The sequence below is a fragment of the Xiphophorus hellerii genome, chromosome 13, assembly GCF_003331165.1.
Source record: "Xiphophorus hellerii strain 12219 chromosome 13, Xiphophorus_hellerii-4.1, whole genome shotgun sequence".
NCBI classification, from domain to species: domain Eukaryota; kingdom Metazoa; phylum Chordata; class Actinopteri; order Cyprinodontiformes; family Poeciliidae; genus Xiphophorus; species Xiphophorus hellerii.
Genome location: NC_045684.1, coordinates 15,715,892 through 15,738,322, shown reverse-complemented (window position 1 = coordinate 15,738,322; position 22,431 = coordinate 15,715,892). Strand labels below are relative to the sequence as shown.

At 37.1% G+C, this 22,431-nt stretch overlaps 1 protein-coding gene across 3 annotated transcripts; it reads left to right on the top strand.

Annotated features, from left to right (window-relative positions):
• Positions 1-2,278: 2,278 nt before the first annotated feature.
• Positions 2,279-21,304, top strand: tpd52 (tumor protein D52). 3 transcript variants are annotated; one of them, XM_032581223.1, is made up of 7 exons: positions 2,279-2,411; positions 15,304-15,431; positions 15,834-15,982; positions 16,567-16,668; positions 17,908-17,949; positions 19,154-19,202; positions 19,801-21,304. In XM_032581223.1, exons 1-7 carry the CDS (start codon positions 2,393-2,395, stop codon positions 19,915-19,917), a joined length of 606 nt encoding a protein of 201 aa, XP_032437114.1. In that variant the 5' UTR covers positions 2,279-2,392; the 3' UTR covers positions 19,918-21,304. The 3 variants fall into 3 exon arrangements, with proteins under 3 accessions (XP_032437114.1, XP_032437111.1, XP_032437112.1); XM_032581220.1 differs by lacking the exon at positions 2,279-2,411 and adding an exon at positions 11,953-12,298; XM_032581221.1 differs by lacking the exons at positions 2,279-2,411; positions 17,908-17,949 and adding an exon at positions 12,050-12,298.
• The last annotated feature ends 1,127 nt before the right edge of the window (positions 21,305-22,431 follow it).

The window sequence follows — 22,431 nt, the reverse complement described above, 5'->3', positions numbered from 1 at the left end:
CTTAAACTAAAGTGTAATACCAACTAAAAGGCTTCAACAGTCCAAAGTAGTATATTTATGTAAATATACACATTTGTCATCTTAAATGTGTATATTTTGAGACTCCCTACTTTTTTAGATTCCCTACTTTGTATGTTTTGATCCATATTGTACTTCATATCTACACTTTAAGAAACAGTGGTCTACCAAAGAAACAATTTTTGTCTCTAAATTACTTTAACAAAGTAAAGAGTAATAATTTGTCTTATTTTTGTGATGTGCATTGAGAATTGATTAATCTTCTTTACATAAAAACTTCGACTTTGAATTATGTTGAGTGGATTTTGTTCAACCAACAACTACATGTACCAAGATAAGAATAAATTGAATCAACTTTCATCTTTCCCTGGATAAAATGAATCTATTTTGAGACTTATGTAAGGAACTGTAGCAGATCTGTCTATCAAATAAGTTTGTTTCTACTTGATGTTAATGCAATGTATTCCAGCAGAGGGCACTGTTTCACGAGAGCCTTTCTCTTCGCGTGTATGTCTCTTCATGGGTAATACTTGACATACTTGTGAATATACTTTATCTGCTGCTTCTAATTAATAGTTTTACACACAGTGTGTAAACAAGAGAGGGACTTACCCCACGGTCTGGGTACAGTAAGATGGAGGGTATTATGTCCCACTGGTTTAATTGGTCTGGGGCACTGTCATTTCTTGTTAACAATGTGAAGGATTGTTTTCCACAATTTAAAAAAAAAATCCATGTAAAAAAACCAAACAAACAAACAAACAAAAAAACTAAGAGAAAGGAAGAAAAAAAGATTCTGCAAGAGCTGCACATCTTACAAGTTGGTATTATAAGAGCCTTTGGGTTCTTTGCAAGCGCTGAATAAGTCACACCTTATTAATCAGGTTGAGCCATGTAAGTACCAATAAATACAGTAAAAATATGTTTGCAAGTGCCCAGTAAAAAGCTTTATGTACTGTGTGGTAAGTCACATTTGTTACCCAGGACAGTTACAGCCTGGTACCTACCCACAAGTACATGGTAAGACCTGCCAAATGCATCTCTTGAGAAGTTAAACACCTACAGCCCAAGGTTCCATAAAATACAGTTTAAATATTTTGTCAGCCCAAGATAAGTATTCTCACCACATACTACATCCACATCTGTACAAGTACCTCATTAATACAAGTATCTCCTCATCAACATAAGTATCAAGAAAGCACCCTTTAAGTTCCAGGTAACTTGTCACACCTAATTATAAACAGCTCATTGGCCTATGTTATTTGCTATAAGCAAGATTTTTTTTTTCAAGCAGAATTGTGCAGGAAGGCAATGGTACCTGAAAATTGGTGAAAGTTCTGGCGGGGCATCTTCAATTCAATTCAATTCAAAATTGCTTTCTTAATCCCAAAGCCAAATTAAATGTTGCTCATATTATCCTAGGTTCTTCAAATAGTTGTAGATCCTGATGACCGGGGTTAGGAAGGATTTCCTGTAGTGGTCTGTATTACAGCAAATCTGGAGAAGCCTCTGACTGAAGACACCGTTGTTGTAAAGCAGTTGAGACATGAACTGCTGGGTTGTCCATCATTTTCTTGATTTTATGAAGATCTTTGCACGATAATCTCCAGGGGCTCCACAGTAGGCCCTAGAATAGAACAAGCCTTCTTTTTTATCTGGCTGTTTAGCCTTATCAAGTCATTGGCTCTGATGATGCTACCCGAACAGATGATGACAGAAGAGATTATAATACATCCCTACAAGTACCCCTATAAGTTTGTTTTCTGCAACAAACTTATAGAACATATGCAGCTTCTTGCAGAAAATACTGAATGAATAAGCTTCCTCAAGAAGCACAGTCTGCTCTGTCCCTTCTTGAAGATGCCTTCACTGTTGCTTCTCCAGTTTAGTCTGTTGCCCAGGTGATAACCGAAGTATTTATGTCACTTTCTCTGTTTTGATCATGATAAAACTTTAAAATTCACTTTTGTGCACTTCTGTCTTTGAGTGTAATACCTCTTTAAAGTCAGAGGTAACATCTATAAGTACAGCAGAGTTTATCTTGAATAAAATGTGAATACTTTAAATTTAACCCAGCACAGCGTATGTTGATTATGCTGTATCAAACATATATTTTTTATGTAAGTTTTGTAAAAGAAACAATTGTCCATAAGATGACTTCTCTTTCATTTGCTATGCTCTTGATAGTGTAAAAATTCAACCCACGTGCATCTCTTTGTTTACACTCCTGCGTGTTGACGTCACCTAGAACCCCACCCCGTACGGCGGGCTGCCTGGCAACATGACGGAGAGACCAGGAAGACCTTCCGCCGTCAAGTTAGCAACCTGCACACCCTGGACTTAAAAACGACCAGAAACATCTCTCGACCACACAATGGAGGGCGAAGAAAAAGGTAAGCACTTTATTGCATTTTATTTGCTCTGTTAGTATTGTTATTGATGATTCTCATCTGGGGTTTTTTTTTACTCAAAAGTTCACAAACTAGCTAAAAAGTTTGTATTGCGGCTGAATCTTGAGGCATGACAACATATGCTGCTTTTTGAAAAAGTGATATAAGTAAAGTGACAATAAACTAACAACATGTAGACTTTAGCAGCCTATTTTTAACACTGTTTCCAAATTAGAGTTTCAGCCTAACAAAAAATAATACGGAAGTTTGATGTTCCACACCTTTTACCCCCGCATGTAGTTGTCAGATGGGCTACTTTAGTGGAAATATCAACGGGGAAGGTATATTAAGATGTTCAGGTTAAAATACGGATTATGGTTTTGATAGCTACTAAAAAGTCAATCAAAAAGAAGTGTTTTAATAAATGAAAAGATAAGTTACGCTGGAAGCAGTCATACCTGTTTGACTGTAAATGTTCTTGCAAGTAACGCGTTCTTGTTTAAAAACATTGTGTTTTGGGATAAAGCAAACTGAATATATACTGCAAGCAATATTTCATCTTCTCTGGCTTCCTGAATATTTCTCTAACATTTTATCCGTCTACACTTAAACCTCTTTTATGAGACCCTGGGCATTGTTAGCTGGAGAAAAATAAATGTAAACAGGGGCAGTTGGTTATAGTTCTGCTGATTACATAGAAGCAGGTGACAGAAGTTTGTTTGTGATCATCTAGTAGAAGCTGAGTATTGCCCTTAATTTAAAAAAAAAAAAAAAAACATCTCCCGTCCAGTTTTTCTGTATGTAATTTTCTGATGTATGTGTGTCTTTAAAGCAACAGAACACAAAATATGTAGGAAATTCATGTTGAAACAGTAGACACAGCCTGATACAGATTTAATATAATTTTGTTTACGTTCTTTGTGCAGTTAGTTGAGATAAGAGTTATAAGATAAATCATCACAGTGTGAGGTTACTCCTATGGCAGCTTACTGTATCATCTTATGCTACAAAAACTGTACTAGCATGCATCAAATATCCAGTATTCGACAAATCTTAAATGTGTTTTGGAAAAACCAGCACAGTTTAACAAAATCTAGAGATGCACAAATTAGTTTTTTTCTGTTCAATAATTTCTTGGGGGTTTTAAGTCTGACCTGTTGGTTCAGACTGATTTATTTTCTTTGTTTATTCTTTTTAGGAGTAACACATCAAACTGGAAAAAAACGTATTACAGGTTTTTTAATAGAGGCAATAGTTTATAATCCAACAGCAAATGAAGGAATTACAATGTTTTTCCCAGTTATGAATCAAATGAACCAAATCATTATTGAACTGCAATTCAAAACAAACATTTTGATGAACTCATAGTCTTGGTTGATGCACTTGTTGACTGTAAATGTTCAGTTTTTCCAGTTTTGATGCAGACATTGAATGTGGAAGAGAACAAATTCAAAATTTATGATCAAGGGATAATTGGCTGTTTGGTGCACTACTATCCAATCACAAATGTTTTGCCTTGTAATGCAATATCACAATAAAATATGGCTTACATGTACTTTTTGGCAGACTATTATATTTGAGGTGTCATTTGTCAGCAGACTGAATAACATATTTTACCAGCTTGATTCACATTGAGATATATAGAGTATGTTAGAATTTAGAGACCCAAACACTTAAGAGCAGAAAAACTGCCAGGATATTATAATAATTTAAAAGGAAGGGAAGATTAAGAAGTTATTGACACCAATATCATGATCCTGAAATTCTATCAATAATATTGTAGTTGAATATTCTTATTGTTATGAAATTTGAAAGTGAGAAACACTCCACAAATGAATACTTTTGTGGGGTTCTTTGTTCATACTGTTATTCATAAGAATAAAAATGTTGATAAGGTTGATCAACTGTCAATTTATGTAATTATTGCACAATATAAATCCAGTACTTTCAAAATTAAGCTTTTATTTTTTGCAGCAGCAGCTAACAAAAGTAAAGTTAAAAGTCATTCTTCCTCTCTGTCACTTTAAACACGGTCACTTTTGTGTTCCCCTTTATGGAAATGTGCACTCTCACTCCAACAGACATTCATTTTTATTTTTTAACATGTCCAGATATCCATGGTAGATGTGTACTGTCTAGTACGGCATAAAGCTACTTATACAGTGGTTTATCTGAATACCCCTCTGTTTGTTTATTCTTTAATTCTAAGCTAAAATTCCCATTTAGGGGAAGGTATAGCTCATCTCATTGCACAGGATTGCTTTAAACTGTTACAGTTTAAAAATTGTAAAATGTTATGCGTAAGTATAAAGTATTTTTAATGACAAGCACAAACAGTGATGGAGGATACCAGATTTTTCTCTAGTATAGAAAAACTTTTCACCCACATCTCAATGCGTGCTGCTGGTTAGCTGCCTGAAAGATTGCAGCTGCACTTTCTCACCTCATCCCACTAACAAGGTAGATAAATGTGGGTGTTTGGTAATATTTTCCGACACATAAAACAGAGACCTACCAAAATGATTCAGTTTATGAAGTGTTTATTTTAAATTGCTGGTTATGCCTATGGATGAAAAATAGTCAAAACAATAATTAGATTTAAAAAAAAAAAAATTATTTACTCATATGCTGTAGTGTTTTTACACAGTAATGATACGTTGTTTTTCTCTTTTTAAATTCGCAATACATTTTTGTTTTCAGTGTTTGTTCAAATAACATTCAATAGTGGGACTAAGGGTTATATTACAAGCAGCCCACGCCTCATAAAATATGTCAGTCATGCAGACCTCTCTATTTCACTCATCATTTAGTTTTCCCTTTGAAATGTGTTTCAGATGAAGCCTTGTGGTTATGCAGATGAAGTGAAATCAGGTTATCAGGTTGTAGTAGGAGTAAGGTTAGTGCATACTGAGCAGTTGGTAGTTTTTAAGAGGTCCCTTTTTTCTTATTATGTGTGGGAAAGGTGACCTATTTGCTTAGAAGCATCTCTTTCTTTGAGTGATCAGTTCTTTGCACCGTTTCTTTATGTTCAATGTGTTTAAAAAGGAGCGATCGAGCGTACTTTGATAACGTGATTTGTATACAGTGGGAAGATTAGGCTCTAATCAACATTTCATTCTTCGTTGCTGTACCAAGCAAATGTTAAAAGCTGTGAATGAAAGTTTTGTTTTTTCTATATATTTTTTTTAAGTTGTGTTAAGCTGTGTCTCCTATGTTGTGTGGGTATTTTCTATTTCTGTGGTCACTGACCTTTACATTCAGAATCAAAAACAAGACAGTCAGGGTTTCTGTCCATTGTTTTTCGACTGGCTCACCTAATAAGGTTGATCATGAGTACAGATCAACAATTTTGCTTCATTAGATTTGTATGAAGAACAACTGACTGCTTTCATTTGTCAGAGAAAGTATCTCACAGTCAAGAGCCCCAAAGCTGGTTTGTTTTAAAAAGAAATCAATTTAGCAGAACCAGATTTTATAAAATGCATTCTGAAGTTAGAGGTTTCATGGCACATCATTGCAGCCTCATGTGAGAATTTATTATAATCCCTGCCAAACCTTTAAATTCATATTGATGTGGCCCAATTTCACAATCATCTGCTTGTTTTGTTTATTTGTTTAACGTCTACAGCAGCTACAGTGTATTTCACATTTATTGACATCCTTGGTATAGATGTGAAAAACTAACAACTGTAGAATAAATCAGCCTGCAATTGCAATAGCATAAATCCTACACAGAAAAAAATGCTGCAGTTTTTTTTTTACATATCTTTACAAAAGGGGTCTAAAAAATTTTAAAGCTGTGTTTGTAATTACACATAGAAAACTGCCCCTTCAAGTCAGTAAAATTAAATCAAATATGTTGTAGATATGTTGTAGCGCCGAACTGCCTGCCTATATATTCACTCTTTTGTCATGTAAAAAATGTAATTAATCAAAGACATTTGCTGCACATTCCAAGTTACGCTTTTAAGATAACTTAGAGTGTGCAGCAAATGTCTTTGATTGTAGATCCAGATTTACAAAGGCATAAACTCATTTGCTGTTTTTAGACCTTTCTACTGAAGTTGTCATTCAGATGTGAGGTTTGGCCTGGCAGAGCCGTCAGCTGAATGAGAGCTCTTAAATCACGCAGACAACCAACATGGCACTATGGAGAGACTCCTAAAGTTTCTCTCTCTGCCAAATGGAGCACAGTGTGCAGCCTGTAAATTATAATTCCTAAATAACTGAAGATTTAATTGTGTAATTTGATCTCATTTGGGGGGAGGGAGGGTGTTGTTTTTTAGACATTCTTGGAGGAGATGACTTAGACTCTGCTGCTTAGACCTAATCATTTATAACAGAGATACTGGAATTTCTGGTCCCGTTTTTTTTTTTTTTTTTTTTTAACACTCCTCTGTTGTTATCCTGCATGACTGAAGACAACTATCTAGTACTTCTTGGCATGCAGGATGGTGGCTTTTTCAGCATGGATGCAGACTCTTAAGTAAATACAAAACTGGGATACTTTCTTTTCCACTTTCATGACTTAAAAAACTTTAACAGGAATTGTGATGGAGATTATGTCCTGTAATTAACATTACAGAGGAGAATGCTAAGGTGCTTTCATTAGTCATATTTCACAAAGTAGTGTGTAATTTATTATATGTGCTTGAGTTGTATTGAACACTGCAGCAGCTTTTTCTGTTTCCATTTTAATATTGTGGAATTGGTTAAATTAGATTTTTTTCTTTCATTTTAAGCTAAAGTTGAATGTTTTCTTGTGCCTGAGATTTACCTGATTTTATTTATTTGTTGGAATTATTCAATTTAATGCATTTTCTTTACATTATTGCTGAGTTTCTCAACTCGTGTTTAAAAAATTGCAATTGTAATTAATTTTAATACTCAATAATTCACAATCATAAATATTAATTCTGATAAATTCCAGTTTTGTTTTTAAAAAATGTTTTATTTTCCACATTTGATGGCTAGCTAGATGATCGTACTCTGAAAACGTCCTTAATAATTGAAAAAGATTTTTGTATAAAATTGCAGTATATGTGTTTTGAACTTCTTCACAATGTGTCCTTAATCTTTTTAATACATTTTTGGGGGGATTTTGTGTGATAGGCTAACACTTAGTAGTGGACAATTGTTGATTTTATTTTATTTTTTCAATATTCTTACAAGTAAAAACCAATTTAACAGATGGTCTGCATTTGTATTCAGCCAAACCGAATAAATACTAACAGGCTTGCATTTTACGTCAGTGTGTCATATTCTTGTTTTTATGTTTGTGTTTTTGTAAAGCACTTTGCGATTTTTAATGTCTGTGATAGGTGCAATATAAATCAATTTTACTTACTTTTCTTAGCTTAATGACTTTGTATCTGCAAACTACAGCACATCTGCTTGGAGTGTTTGCTCCTCCTTCTTTGAAAAATAGCTCAACATCAGTCGGACTGGATGGAGAGAATCTTTGAACAGCAGCTTTTAAAAAAAAATCCAGATTCTGGATTTGATCTTACTTCTGGATTTTTATTAGGCTAGTCTAATGGATAGGTGTGCATGTATTAGTTCTTTCCCTGGTTTAACACACCTGAATCAAATAGTTGGAAATGGTTTGTTAGATAGAACAAGATATGGTTGGATTCCTCTAGTTTAGGGGGCGGGGGGGCTTTGTTTGTTTGTTTTGGGGTTTTTTTTTAACCATCCTCCTTTATAAACTTGCATTGGAAACACATGTACAGTCTCTCTGCTCCATTTACGACTTTTCTTATTATTTTCCCATGATGCACATCTCATGGGAGCTCTGTGGGTCCAGTTCTTGCAGTCATTCATGTCCCATGATTCTTGTTTTAGGCCAATCATGTGACAGGCTATGCCTCAAATAGTGGGGTAATTGATCTCATGCTGTGCTTCGTTAAGCACTTTAAGATGGCTGTTTGTTCCCTGTTACAGTCTAGGCGGATTCTATCTGTTCAAATCCCGGTCATGAATGTTAATCTGAAATGTAGCATAATTTATGATTTGAATGTAATTCTTTTAAAGATTCTGTGAGTTGTACTAAATTGACTACTTTTTAACAATTGTCATGTGAATTTGTTGTTTTGCTGGTCAAGTTGAGTGCAGATTGAAGTTAAGTTTGAGTTTAAACCTAATCTCTATGACAATTAGCTTCTAAAATATATATAAATATTTGTTTTTCTAGTTAAGATAGAAACAATCATTTGAAAATATGCATTCTGCTTCAACGGAGTTGATTTTAAACAACAGATGCCAATTCAGCTATCACATAATCAGGTCATTATCAGAACTCTACTTGAACCTGAATGCATGAGGATGTAATTCAGTCATTTAATTCAAGTGACCCGTCCCTGAGCTCTGGGGTTTGACCCCCAGATCTAAAGGTTTTCTCTGTGTAATTTGGGAACTTGTCATGGCTGACCAGCTACTTCCCCTTTGAGCTGACGTTTCTGACTGGAAATCCACTTTGTCAAAGTTTAGATCATCAAAAGCAACAGCGTCATGCTTTTCTGTAGCAGGGGTAGAAAATCTGGTCACATCTGATCTGATGGGAGGATCATGGAGCTAAATTTAGAAAAATCCTGAAAGAAAATCTGTTTAACGCTGTAGAAGATGCTAGACTGGAGAAGAGGTTCCCTTTCCAACAGGACATCTGCTCTGAGAATACAGCTGGAGTTACGACAGACTGGTTTAGGTCGAAGCATAATCATGTGTTAGGATGGCCTTGTCAAAGTCCTGACCTAAATCCAGTCGAGATTCTGTGTTGGGCGTTTTCATAATGCTCTTTTGTCATTCTGACTCAGCTTGAGCAATCCCTGGTGAAGACACAGTGGATGTAGAAACATTAGTCTGCCTTGGTGTTGACATGTTCATCAGTAGTTCCCAGCCCCAGTTTGTCTTCTGAGTTTGAGTTATTTGGCAAAGATGCATGCACTTTTTTTTCTTTTTTTTTACTATTACATATCTTGAAACGTGAACATAAATTCCACTTCACAATTCTGCTGAATGTGTTGATACAATGACATAAAATCCCAATAAAACATATTCACGGGGTAGTTTTGCAAAGCATTGCGTTTTAGGCAACATTTTTACTTGCTCCTCATCAGGACATTATTTGGTTATGAGTTGTGTCAAATGCATCTTTACATATTTATTTTCGATATGAGCTATGTATTTGTTTTCTGCAAGTAGCAGCACTGCTGTTGTGTTAAAAAATAATTGAAATATTTATGAGCACCAGCTAAACCTCATATTTTAGCAGCTAAAATATGTATATTTTGCCACAATTACATTCTCAGCAACAAACTGAGTTTTCGTCTGCTCAGCTGTTGCAGGTTCAAGATGCAGGTAGAAACTAACTGCTCTGTTGCATAAAAATGCGGTGATTGAATCCTTTTATATTCTGCTTTAAAATGAAATAATTCTGTTGAGTAATGGTCAGGTAAAACCAAAAATTGTACATTTGTTTCAACGAGTTTTTCCTGTCTAACTTTGGCACAGTTTATTAAAAAAAAAAACTCCTCAGTGCTTGTGTTTAGCCAGTATAGAGTCTCTGTTTGTTGCTTAATCGAAGGATTTCCTCAACAGGCCAGTGTGGACCCGCTTGTCTGAAACCTTAAAAAAGAAGAATAGTTTGAGCCGTGTTGAAGGATCTCACCAGTGATTCATGTTTCTAAGTCTAAAACTGTGACCTTTATTATTTAAAAATTGTGATGAAACAATTTCACTGACCTGATTATAAATTAAGTCTACACTGATCAGCAAAACAATATAGCAGATGAGGTAAATAATGCTGAAAATTTCTTCGTCATGGCACCAGATGTGAACGACAGCAAGTGAATATTCCATGCTGGGTTGTGTTTGAACCAAGAAAAACGGGAGGGGCTTTGAGGGAGTTTAACAAGAGCTGATGTTGTGACAGTGCCAATGCCATGACTGGATCAGAGCTTCGTGTTGGGGTCTTCCCAGTCTGCAGGGATTGGTGTTTATTTAAAGGTAGTCCAAGTAAGGAATGGTGCTGAACTAGCATCAGGGTCTTGTGTGGACAAGCTTGCGTTACCGACTCGACCTCTAAATTTTCCAGATCTCATTCCAGTGGAGCATCAGCAGTATGGGCTTGACAAACGTGTCTGTTTTGTGGAGGCTTCATCTTATAGCTTACAGGACTTGAGTGTGCCAGAGATGATGAGGCTGCACAGTAATACATGTATATGTGTGACTACAGCCTGTAATATTCACACTTATCTATTTGTAGCTTCAGTTATGCCAAAGCTCATTAAATTGGTAGGAATATTGTAAAGGGAACAAAGAGGAAAACTAAAGAGGAAGTGACTCTATCATGATTGGTGTTGTCACAGCAATGTTCAGTAAATGTGGTGCAGGTCTTATACCTACCAGGATGCCATTTTCCTCACCTCGTCCTTCAGTTGCACTGACTTTTCTAAACTAGACCAAATGGTTCCAGCATCAGAAAACTGTGGCAGGGTGCATGAGCCAGAAGACATTACAAACTAAGAATATAGTTTCAAAATGATCCAGGTATTACTATTTAACAAACTGTTTTAGTGGCTAGTTGGAGCAAAAATTTAATGATAAATAAAAACGTTAACAAAGCAGCAGCTGATGTGTTTTCCTCTCGGATCAGCATAAATGGCTCATAATCTGGCATCTGCTGTGGTGACACAGAAACTCTCAGTGAAACCAAAGCAGAAATACATTAGGTGCTTTTATTAGGTTTGTTGCAAAAAGGAGACCAATGGAATATCAGAAAGGTGATTATAAAATTATCTCTGATTTGTATGTAATCTAGAAATGGATTTCTTAAGAAAAACATCATGATTTATTTACTTTTCTCCACTGATCTTTAAAATGTTCAAATGTCTCCCTGTGATAACAGAAAACTCCAGTTAAATGAATGTCCTTGTTGCTCAGAAAGAACAGATAAATTCACGTACTGAACGTCCACAGTACCGTTTTTTTTTCTTTCTTTTTTAAAGCACAAAAAGCACTTTCTCTCCATTACTTCCAGAGGAGCCAGTGTAGCCTGCAGCACCCACCCGTCTCATTCTGGCTGACTAGCATTACTGCTGCTGCTCCGAGTTGGACTGGCCTCCCAGGATTATCGCTTTGCTGTAATCTGGGACACTGCAGATTATGCTTTTCATCTAATGCGCCCCTACACACACACACCACATGACCCTCTCACACAAATGGACTCTCTCCTACTTTCTCCTCGCTTCACAGTGAGGGAGTGAGGAGTGGAAATGGCAGAGAGACTAGAGAGTTGAACCTCTGCAACATGCCTTCAAAAACTGGTGGTAAAACTGGTTGTACAAACGGATTTTTGAATGATGGACTGAGAGCTGATCTTTGGGATTATAGTGGAGAGAGGGAGAGTGTGTGGGTGTGTCTGTGTGTGTGATCTACAGCAGCTGCTTGAGGGGACAGGTAACTTATTAACGTCCCGCAAGAAGCAGAGAGTTTACAATCCTTTGGCCTTCTGCACCAATGAGTAATGAAAACGTGGTGCTGCTTTGTTTCATTTTTGCCCTCCTGGCTGCTCCTAGACCAATCTAAAATCTGCTTAAGTGTTCATCACAAAGAGAACAAGAGTCCAGAGTGTCGTAAGCAAGGAGAGACAGTGACAACCAGCACGCGGCTGGATCACATGCAGACAATCAGGACTCGGGCGGCTCTGCTTAGGTAGAGATTGCGTCGAGGAGGTGGTTTTCACAGCAGCGTACGGCGACCTGTAAATATGGAGCCTCTGGAGGAATACCACTCTCCGTTTGACTTTGAACAAGGGGTCAACTCCAGTTATCTCTACCTCTCCCCAGCTTACAGCGACACGCCGCCCAGTTCGCCAGCTGTCAGATCCAGAGGTAATCACAAGGAGGAAAGGGAGAGGCTGAGTGGAGGGTGTGTAGGGGTGTGTGTGTGTGTGTGTTCACTGGACAAAAAAAAAAAGGCAAACATGGCTTTGGGTCACTGAGCAGGAATAATTTGGGGAACACAAACTATAAGAGGAGGGGAAAGCTTATTATTGTGTGCGGTGACAAAAGTGTTTGTTGCATTTACTGTTCAGATTTATCACTGTATCTGTACAAATTGTTTTGTTGCTGTTTCAATGCCAAAACTAAAAAAAAACATGGTTAAATGTTTATTATCTTTGCTTTCAGTTTGTTTGTTTTATTTAATGGCCACCTTTCTTAGCCATCAGTTATGTTAATACGCTCTGTTAGAATAATTATTGAGTTCAGGAAGGCATTGCATATTAAATGCTTAAGATCTGAATAATCTAATTAAAGAAAACAAAAAAATAGATTATAGTAAACTACATATATTACCAGATCCTGTTAAGATGTGGAAAAAAAACGTCAGTTCATCAATTTATTTATTGAATTTTATTTGAATAGACTTGTCGAGTGAGCAATGAATCCCAAATTAAGAAATGAAGATAACACGGGGTGATTTATTAAATAACACTTACTTAATAAATATAACTTCAACAGTTTTTTTTGGAATTGATCAAAAATAATAGTTTAAATATTTGTAATTTACAAGAAATTGAGATCCTGTTTCCATGGGGGATAAATATGGTGTGACACAGAGGGTCATTTCTGCTTGCTTCGTTGGTACAAAGGCACTCATTTAATTTAAGCAATAGAGCCTGCTCTACCAGTTCCTTCTTTGTAAGGAGGCTGGTATCTGTATTGTGTATTTCTCTAGTGTAATGTAATATAGTGGATCACCCATGTTTGAAAAAAGGGTTGAGGACACGATGAAGCGATAAGGAAGATTCTTCAGGGCAGTGAAAGTGTTGCACTTCAGCGGAACAGAAAAATGGCGTCAGAGTTTGTGTTCGACTTTAGATATAATTTATCATTTATATTGTTAATTTAATGTCTAAACAGTTAGTAATGGCACAACAAATCACCTCACAATAACTTACAGGGTTGTCCTGTCTTGACATGTTCTGTCCAGATACCAATCTGTGTCATTCAAGAGAAGAAAATGTACTGGCGAATTAAATTTCATTCCATTTATACTCTTGGAAACTCAGTACCTTTAAAGTAAATTAACACCCATGATAGTCTGTTAATAATAGACTTGAATTTCACTTAAGATGAGCTGCAAAATATATTCATCCAGTCACAATTGTGTGCAATATTGCAATTTCAAACGACTTTTTGAACACACAAATGCATTTCAATCCTCCCTGCCAGTAATATAGTTGGTCGGCTAAATGGACTTCCACTTCTCCTTATGTTTGCACTAAATGCAGATTTTAGTACCAGAAGTGCTAAAGGAGCGTGACAGAAACATCATGTTGTAGGAGAAGAAAAATATTTCTCAAGAGATATTGAGGAAATGTTTTCATTACGTCTGATATAGTCATTGGAATATTGAACAACAATATCTCAATGTCTCACAGCCCTGATTAGTCATTTCTGCACATTATGTATTTGAACATGTAGGATATGTAAAGCTGCAGCAGCCTGATCTTCAGACCTATCTTTGCATAAGTGTTAGAAACAGTTTAGTTATGTCCAAAACTAAACTGTTTACATTTAGTACAGTAAAATAACACTGGATGTGTTCTAGACCTGCAGCACCCATATTACCAACCAATTTTGATGTGATAAATGCTTCTATCATTATGTGGTGTTTTCTACAATATATAACATTCAGTATATCTCCGCTTTGCAGTATTTTTTCTTGAAGAGACATGATGATGCAATTAATTAGCGTCTCTCCCTCTGCCAGGCCTCTATATTTGATCTACTTCTTATCCAGTTTTTCTCACCCTCACTGGAAAAAGGAAACGTCACAAGTTGTCATATTTACAGACTCTGCCTCAGACATTCTCAAAGAATTACATGCAATATTTCACTCCAAAATATTAGCGATTAACACCCTCATTGTTTGTTGACTGAGTCGATAAGCCGCCATTGTTTGTTCACACTAAGATCAGGCTGTAACGCCTTGGGAAGACTCATTCATAACGCTGTATGTCCTCATGTCTGCTTGGTGCCGTTTTCTTTTTCAGATCAGATGCACTTGTGGCTTTCGAAACTCTTAAAAACAACGGCATCTGTATCAGTGTTGCACTGTAATGACCCTGTTTCAACTTCCTCGCTTTTTTTTTTTTTTTTTTTGTCCACCACTACATTTCAACCACTGAACAGTGCGTCCGTCAACAGACACACTGTAGCACATTTCAGAAACAAGGAGGCTCTGAATCAGCCTAGACTTCATCAGACTTATTATCACCAGAAATGTCCAAAAGGTTGCTTCTTAAAAACATTTTTTGTATTATTTTATGTGTATCTAGTAGTCATTTAAATAGTCCTGTTTTTTCTGGAATTGGCAATATAAATGTATAAACCAAAAGTCTTCCATGCGATGTAGTCACAGTGTGAGAAGTGAAACAACCTAATTGCAGTGCTTGGACACATATAGATGGCTCTCATTTCAGCTTTTAGATAGATGTGCATCATTTCACTGAAGTAAAAGACTTCCATCATGAACTTCCTGTTTTGACTTCTATTCTTTTTTTTGTATTTTACTTCCTTTTATTTAGAATTCCACAATTTTTAAGATATTAAAGACCATTATTTGCTATTCCCCACTCAAGCTACTTTTCATAGTAGCCTTATACTTTTTATAATGTGTGTACACTTTGCCTTATTAGTGTAAAGAGGGAATAAATATAACCACATCCTTTTGTAAAGTATGAAAAAAGTAAAGGGTTTCCTTTGAGACTCGCATCTTTTTTGCTGTTTTTCTCCTTTTTTTATTTATTGAGTTTTTGAAGACGAGAAGACTCGTGCTTGTAAAGTTAAGATGGTTAATCTGTGTTTCTTTATATTCTTGTGCTTGCCAGATTTCCAGGAGCAACCTGACTCTGTAGCCGAGGTGGGAGAGGATGCAGTGACATCTGTCGGTGCAGCTCCTCTTCCTCCTGTCATGACGGAGGAAGAGCGTCAGGAGCTGCAACAGGAGCTGGCTAAGGTCTGGAGGGAACAGGGATTAATGAGCGACGTCTCTCTGAAGAGTGTTAGAATACAAAACTTTCATCATTGTTTACTTTTATATATGACGGTTTTTTGCTTTTCTTACATTATTCTGCTCTGTTTTTAATCTCAGACTAAATCCGAACAAAATCATTTTTCTCTCTAAACCCTTTAACTTGCCTTCTTTTATCAACAGTGGTTCATTATTTAAATACTGTTGCACTTTTGTGCCCTGTTGCTCATAGGAATGCTACTCAGAAACGGCATCAACGTGTCTTTTTTTACTTTCTTCTATTTTTTTTAAACCAATTTTAGTATATAGCAGTGCTCATATAGCGCTGGGTAATTTGGTGATTTGGTGTCCCAATAATTCACAATGGTGTATGCATTTATATGTCAGGTTGAAGACGAGATCCAGACTCTGTCCCAGGTGTTGGCAGCCAAAGAGAAGCAGCTTGCAGACATCAAGAGGAAACTGGGCGTCACGCCTTTAAACGAGCTGAAACAGAACATCACCAAAACCTGGCAGGAAGTCACCACTTCCACAGCGTGAGTACTTTTACCTACCAACTTGTGAGGTTACGTCGATGCACTTTTGTTATGACTATCGGGCTTTTTGAGTTTTTGTGTTTGATTTTTTTTCTCTCTCTCTCTCTCTTTCATGCACTACTCATCTGACCAAGAAAGAGTTTTGCTTCATTGCTTTATGAAATAATAATAAAATGACTGTGAGCATGTTCTGAGATGCCTTTGAAGTATATTTTCTATTAACAGAATGGAAACCTCTTGGGTAACGGCTTTATTATATTTAAATTATTCATTATTGTTCTGCATTTCTGAACGTGCTGAAAACACAGCTAGCTGTCAGCACTACTGAGAGACGACTCCTTCCCTGCTGTGTGAGGGGAGAAAGAGATGTCAGCGCTGTTGACAGGTTGCCTCTGGCTTTTGTGAAACTGTTTGATGGGGTTTATTCTACAGGAAATGAGTGGCGTTGGGATTCTCCCAGGCTTACTTTATATGAAAAAGACATTGAAGCTTTATTCTGACCTTGACATTTCTCCTCAGCCTTTGATCCCTCAGTCTTTTTTATTACATTCATATCCTCCTCTCCTCGCCCTGCTGCGTTTCAGCTATCGGAGGACGTCTGAAACTCTGTCTCAGGCCAGTCTGAAAGCGACGGCAGCCTTCTCCAACATGGGCTCGGCCATTAGCAAGAAGTTCGAGGATGTCAGGTATGTTAGATGCCGGGTGAAAGGTTTCCTGTGAACTCCAAAAGTCCAGTGTTTATATTAAGAATGAACAGAGCTACCTTAGGCATAATTGCAAGAAAAATTTCTGTCTTTTTTTCTCTGTACATTTTCACTGAAGATGCACCAATTTTCTGAGTTTTTTTTTTTTTTTTTTTCTTGTTCAAAACCGGTTTTGGGGTTTTTCTGAGGTCTAATTTACCAATTATTTTTATTTCATTTATTTATTCCCATTACTGTGCTGCAGTAAAAGTTTTAAATACAATTGAAAGTTAAGGAATTACAGCTAAGTTCCCAACCTTTATCTTGTTCATTTTATTTAGGGATAAACTCTACACGTTGTTGGTCGATGTACTTATAGAAGGAGAATAATGGGAGTTCTTTGTTTCGGTCCAGGCACGAAAAAGGAGCACACAATCAATTTTTTCATTATTTGACCTTCTGATTACCAATCAGAAATGCTCAAAGGAAATTAATTTCCATGACTTACTGATTGGTGCATCTCTACTTTTACTAAGTGATGCACCAATCAAGCTTTTATAGGCCAATACCAATTTCTAATTGTCTTTTAGGTTTGAGCTGCCGAGTACGATATTGGCATTAGTCCACTTTTCTTCAATCCATCCATTCACTCGCCTGGCCATCAGTCCATCCATCTATTCATGATTAAGCAGGATTAAAGACGGTTTAAAAACACCCAACGACAGCTTGTTCAGAGTGGGATTCACCTCCCGTTGATCTTCCTGTGGACCTAAGCCGTCTTCTACCCCGTCATCCTTCTTCCCTCGGGATTATTGACCCACAAACAGGATTGTTAGCCCTGGTCAAAGCTGCAGTGTGCTGAGAAATGCAGCCTTATAGATCCCGAGTCCGTTTAGGGGGCGGCGAGGTAAAGAACAATGAACCCACTGCGGTCAGAGACATTTTGTGTATGTGTGTCTTCTTATTTGTGTCCGTGCTTTGTGAATGTTTCATATGTGTCTGTTTGATGAGCAGATATTCACTCTAATGCAGGGGATTAACACATATCCTCTGTGATAGCACACAATCGATCTTAATGGGATGAAGCAGGGTTTACAGGCTTTACGCACTTGGTAGAATAAATTACGTTTTGTTGTGTAGTGACGCCTGTCTCACCTTTGTTCTCCTGTTCTTTCTGTGCACGCTATGCTTTTATGCGACTTGACTAACGGCAGATTTCTTCTTCTTAATGCTGTCGGATAGTTTACAGTCAATACAACATTCAGCTAGTATGCCAGCAATCAGGTAAGGAGCAGCCTATCTAGTTGATGCTGATAACACACTAATCATAAAGATAACTTAAAGGCAACATATGTTTTTTCAACAGCTTAAAATGATGCAGTCTTATTGGCAGCCTAGTCTTGTTATGTATTTATTTTTAAAAATTTTTTAATGGGAGTGCTATAATGTAGCACACTTTAATCCAATCTTTAATTTTATGAACAAAATTTAAATGAAGAATCCATCTCTTTCATGTCCACACTTATAATTGGGAAATAAGAGGACAAGCTTTTCATTCAAGACTTATGTGAGTTTTATAATTCAGAAAATGCTGTAAGAAAACGGCTACTTGGATACACTCAGTACATGTGTTTAGCTACCAAAATAAATGTTGGACAACAAAAAACTTTTTTTTTTCTTTCATCCCTCAAATGTCTACAGTGAGAGATTATCCGACTGCAATAAATTAATTGTTGTCAATTCTAGTATTTTTATTCAGTACAGAAGGTTTTTATCCATCAATACCAAAAGCGCCAATAAGAATAGAAGACCCTACAAGTGAAGAGAAGCATCTTCTGTTTGTGTTCGCCATTGTACAGAGGTCTGAGTGTTAACTGTAAGCATCCCAACAGTATCAGCTGATATCAGCACACAGCAACACCACAGTCTGAATAATCTCCCTCAGCCAGGCTGCTGTTTCTTCAGGTTAGCAGAGGTCAAACAGAAATGTTGTCCAAGACATGGAGATAAAACCCGAGCCGCCCTTTGAAGATGCGGGGAAACACCCACCTTCAGAAACGCATCTGCATGTAGGCAGACATTCTGCTCCGAATTTCAAACTTCTTTTGGCTTCAGGGTCCCAAAGTTTCCTGCATTCATTTCAGACCAGATATAATTTCTCTTAAAAAACAAAAAAACATGTCCTCTACTTTATCTCCTCATCCCTTTTATTCTGCTTTCTTTCTTTTAGTTAGTTTTTTTTCTTCTTCTTTCATGGAAAACAACACCAAGCAGCTTTTCAGTGGAAACAGATCTGGACAGAATGGGGTCACCTCAGAAAAGGCTGCTTTGTGAATATTTGGTATCAGATATCTGGACCTCCTAAAGTTGTGCTTACTGTTGGTGTTTGCCCTGCAGTGAGCGAACGATGAGGCCGGATAAATTCAGTCTGCTCAGGTCTGTCTGTGTTTGTCAACTCACTGTTACGTCTTTTCCTCCCACTTCACAGGAACGCACCAACTTTCAAGTCACTGGAGGAGAAAGTCGAGACACTGAAGGTATTGGATTAATAACTGGATTTTGGGTTTGCATGATACGAAAAAAAAACTACAAAGTTTATTGGATTGTGTTTGTCATGTTCTGAATATCAACAATAAATAAATATTATAAGCATCATTATTTTATCAGCAATAAGCCATATTATTATTGCAAGAACAGCAACGGCAGCAATTGATGTGATTTCTTTTGAAAATAATTGGATCAGGCTCTCCATCTTTTTAATACAATAAACAATAGTGTTTTTATACTTGCCCACGAAACTCTCACAGTAAGATAGCACTGAGTAAAAATATCAAAACATTCAAGTTTTTCCACAAAAAATCTTATGCAAAAGTAGTTAAGGTACTGTTTGCTTGTTTTAAAAAAAAAAAAAAAAAAACAGACAGACAGAAAAGCAACAATTCTGCCATATTTACTTTTCCAACATGTCCTCCAGGTTTTCATCATAAACTCAGTTTTATGCACCTCTCCATGCACGGTCATGATCACAGCTGGGATTGAGAAACCCTTTAAATTGTTAACTTGCAGACTGTTTGTACATTAATCATTTTGACATCATGGAAGTCAATAACAGATTTATTCCTTCTCCTCGTTCAGACTAAGATCACCCCCACCGCTCCTCCCAGCAACCAGGACGGCAACATCCCGGAAACCACCGAGTCTTTGATCAACCAGCCTGAGGACGCCCCCACCCAGGACGCACCCATGCAATGAGACTGAGGCCGCACTTTCACCCTCTGACCTCTTTACCACCCGCACCCCCCACTCCCCGCCCTGCTCCTCTGACCAGTTTAACTCTTGTGTGCCAGTCTCCCTCTATTGGAAACAAATGCCTTCCCAGCATACTCTGCGATCGACTTGCCCGCTGTCCTCTTCCAACACACACGCTCAGTCGTTAGCTTGTTTGAAACTAAAACCACGGGATGGGTTCAGGCACATATTCTCATGTCTTTTGGGTTTATCTAGTTGGTTTAGGCTCACCGTTAGAGGAATACTTTTTTCTTGTTGCACTCCTTATTTCTTTGCCTTTTTTTTTTCTAACCAGAAAAGCTTGAATGCCAAACATGCTCCAGTGTACTTTAGTTTCTTTATGATATTAACACTCGAGTGTAGAAAACTGTGCCGTTAGAACAATTGTAGTGTACTTTAGAAATGTATTAAATGTTGGAGTCATTGTTATTAAACACGGGTGGTTTTGGCTTAGTTTTTCTTCTTGGGCCAAACTTTACCCCCCCCGAGAAATATAACATGGTGTCCCAGCAGTGAATATTAATATTTTTGTATCTTATGCTGCGCTCGGGTCGCTAGGCTTTCCGGGTTTGATACACTGTGTTGTTAATATGACTACCGACTGCACGTTTCAGATTCAGGCAGACCTTCCCCTTTCATTGTAGAGAAACCTGTCACGGCCCCCGCGCTCGGAGAGCTGCAGGAAAACGGCCAAGATCAGCAGAATAGCTCAGAGCAAACACGCCGTCAAGGTCCAGCCTTGACCTGAGGTGACAGAGAAATAAATGTAGCCTCCACAGCCAGCCAGAGTCAATATTTGAACACTAGTGCATTGTTTCTGCGAGAGCGGCAACACCCAAACTACCCATGCCGTGTAGTACACAGCGCTGCAGTAGTGTTTCCCCCTTTTTTTTATTGTGACAAAAACCAGCTTGATTGATTGATGGCAAGTATTTGTAGAAAAGGTTTCTTTTGCATTTATCAAATACTTTTTTCTTTTTTTTTTTAATATCAAAACTGTAGTTAGAGTTGGCTTTCCAGCCTCATGCTGCTTTATGTCGATTATATGCTGGAAGCAATTAAACTCTAATTTATTGGGCTTCAAACAGTGATCAATAAAACCCAAGCCGATTTCAACACAAGCTGAGGTAAAGTCAAAATAAAGGACAAACTTTTCTATTGGGCGCAGCATCAAACTGGTACAAGTCCTCCCCTGCTGGTGGATAAGTAGTACTGCATGCATATAAATCAACTCCCACTATCAGTATGAAACTGATGCCGCTGAGCTGTAAACTGTGGATCAGAGAAATCTAGTGTTTAGTGTTGTTTTTCTTTGATTGTTATCAATAAAGATTCTCATGTTTTCACTGACCACCACGTTCCAGTAATGATTTACTAACAGAGTTCAGTTTTTACACGGTCTGGAAATGTAATTCTTCAAGCACAAATAAGAAAAAAAAAAACAAAATAGAAGTATTTAGTAGTTTTCTGATCTTTATTTATTTAACAAAAATATGAATTTCTGAGGAAAAAATGGCCTACTATTTAAATCTGCAACTTCTTGTTTGGTGACCACAATTAGCTATTAGTAACTTTGAATTCAGATGCAATCCAAAATAAATTTGAATGCTAGAAGTTCAGTTGTTTTCATAAAATGAAACCTTTTTAAATTGGACATGTTGTTCCAAAACGGTCGGCAACCTCCAGTTTTGTGTTTCATAGTTTTTAGACCACACACAGATGACAACTCAACATGTCCAGACTTAATATGAAAAGTCCCAGAAGTTTGAGCCTTGAAAAGTTTAAACATTTCTAAACAGGAAAATCTGTAGGAAGCCTGCATGTCAGACATGGGGTTTTTATGTGGAGTCATATTTTTATTTCTCACAAATATTGTTTTTTAATAGAAACACAAATGCCCTATACTTGACATCCCTTCAAAGTAACCTGCCTCTCGTAAAAGAAACGCCAACCAGTGTAGAAGTTCATATTAACCTAATTGAGATGCTGTACCTTGTATGACCACATGAGGGCAACCAATCACAGAAGTGGCACCTACTTTTGATGGCTTTATTTTCCTGTTCCAGGCCAGACTGCCTGGAGCCAGAAGGCTTAATGCTGCTGCTGCTGCTGCTGCTGCTGCTGCTGCTGCTGCTGCTGCTGCTGCAGCAGCATTAAGTCACACACTCACCACTGCTGGCTGTTTTATTAAAGAAAACATCTGATGGAGACAATGTTCCTAATTAGCTTCTGACTGAGAAGAAGGAGCTCTGCATGAGAATTTTACTAAAATTTAGTCCATTTTAATTTTTCTTTTTTTTTTTTTTTACTTTCATCCTTCTGTTTCTTTTTAAATTATAATTTCAGAGTTTTTTTTTTTTTTCTTCCATCTTTCAAGTGGCAGAATCTTAAATGATGGCCAACAAACTGTGAATACAATAGTACAATGTAAAATAGATTTATAACTTAAACCCAAGTAAAGGAAAACTATTTTATTAC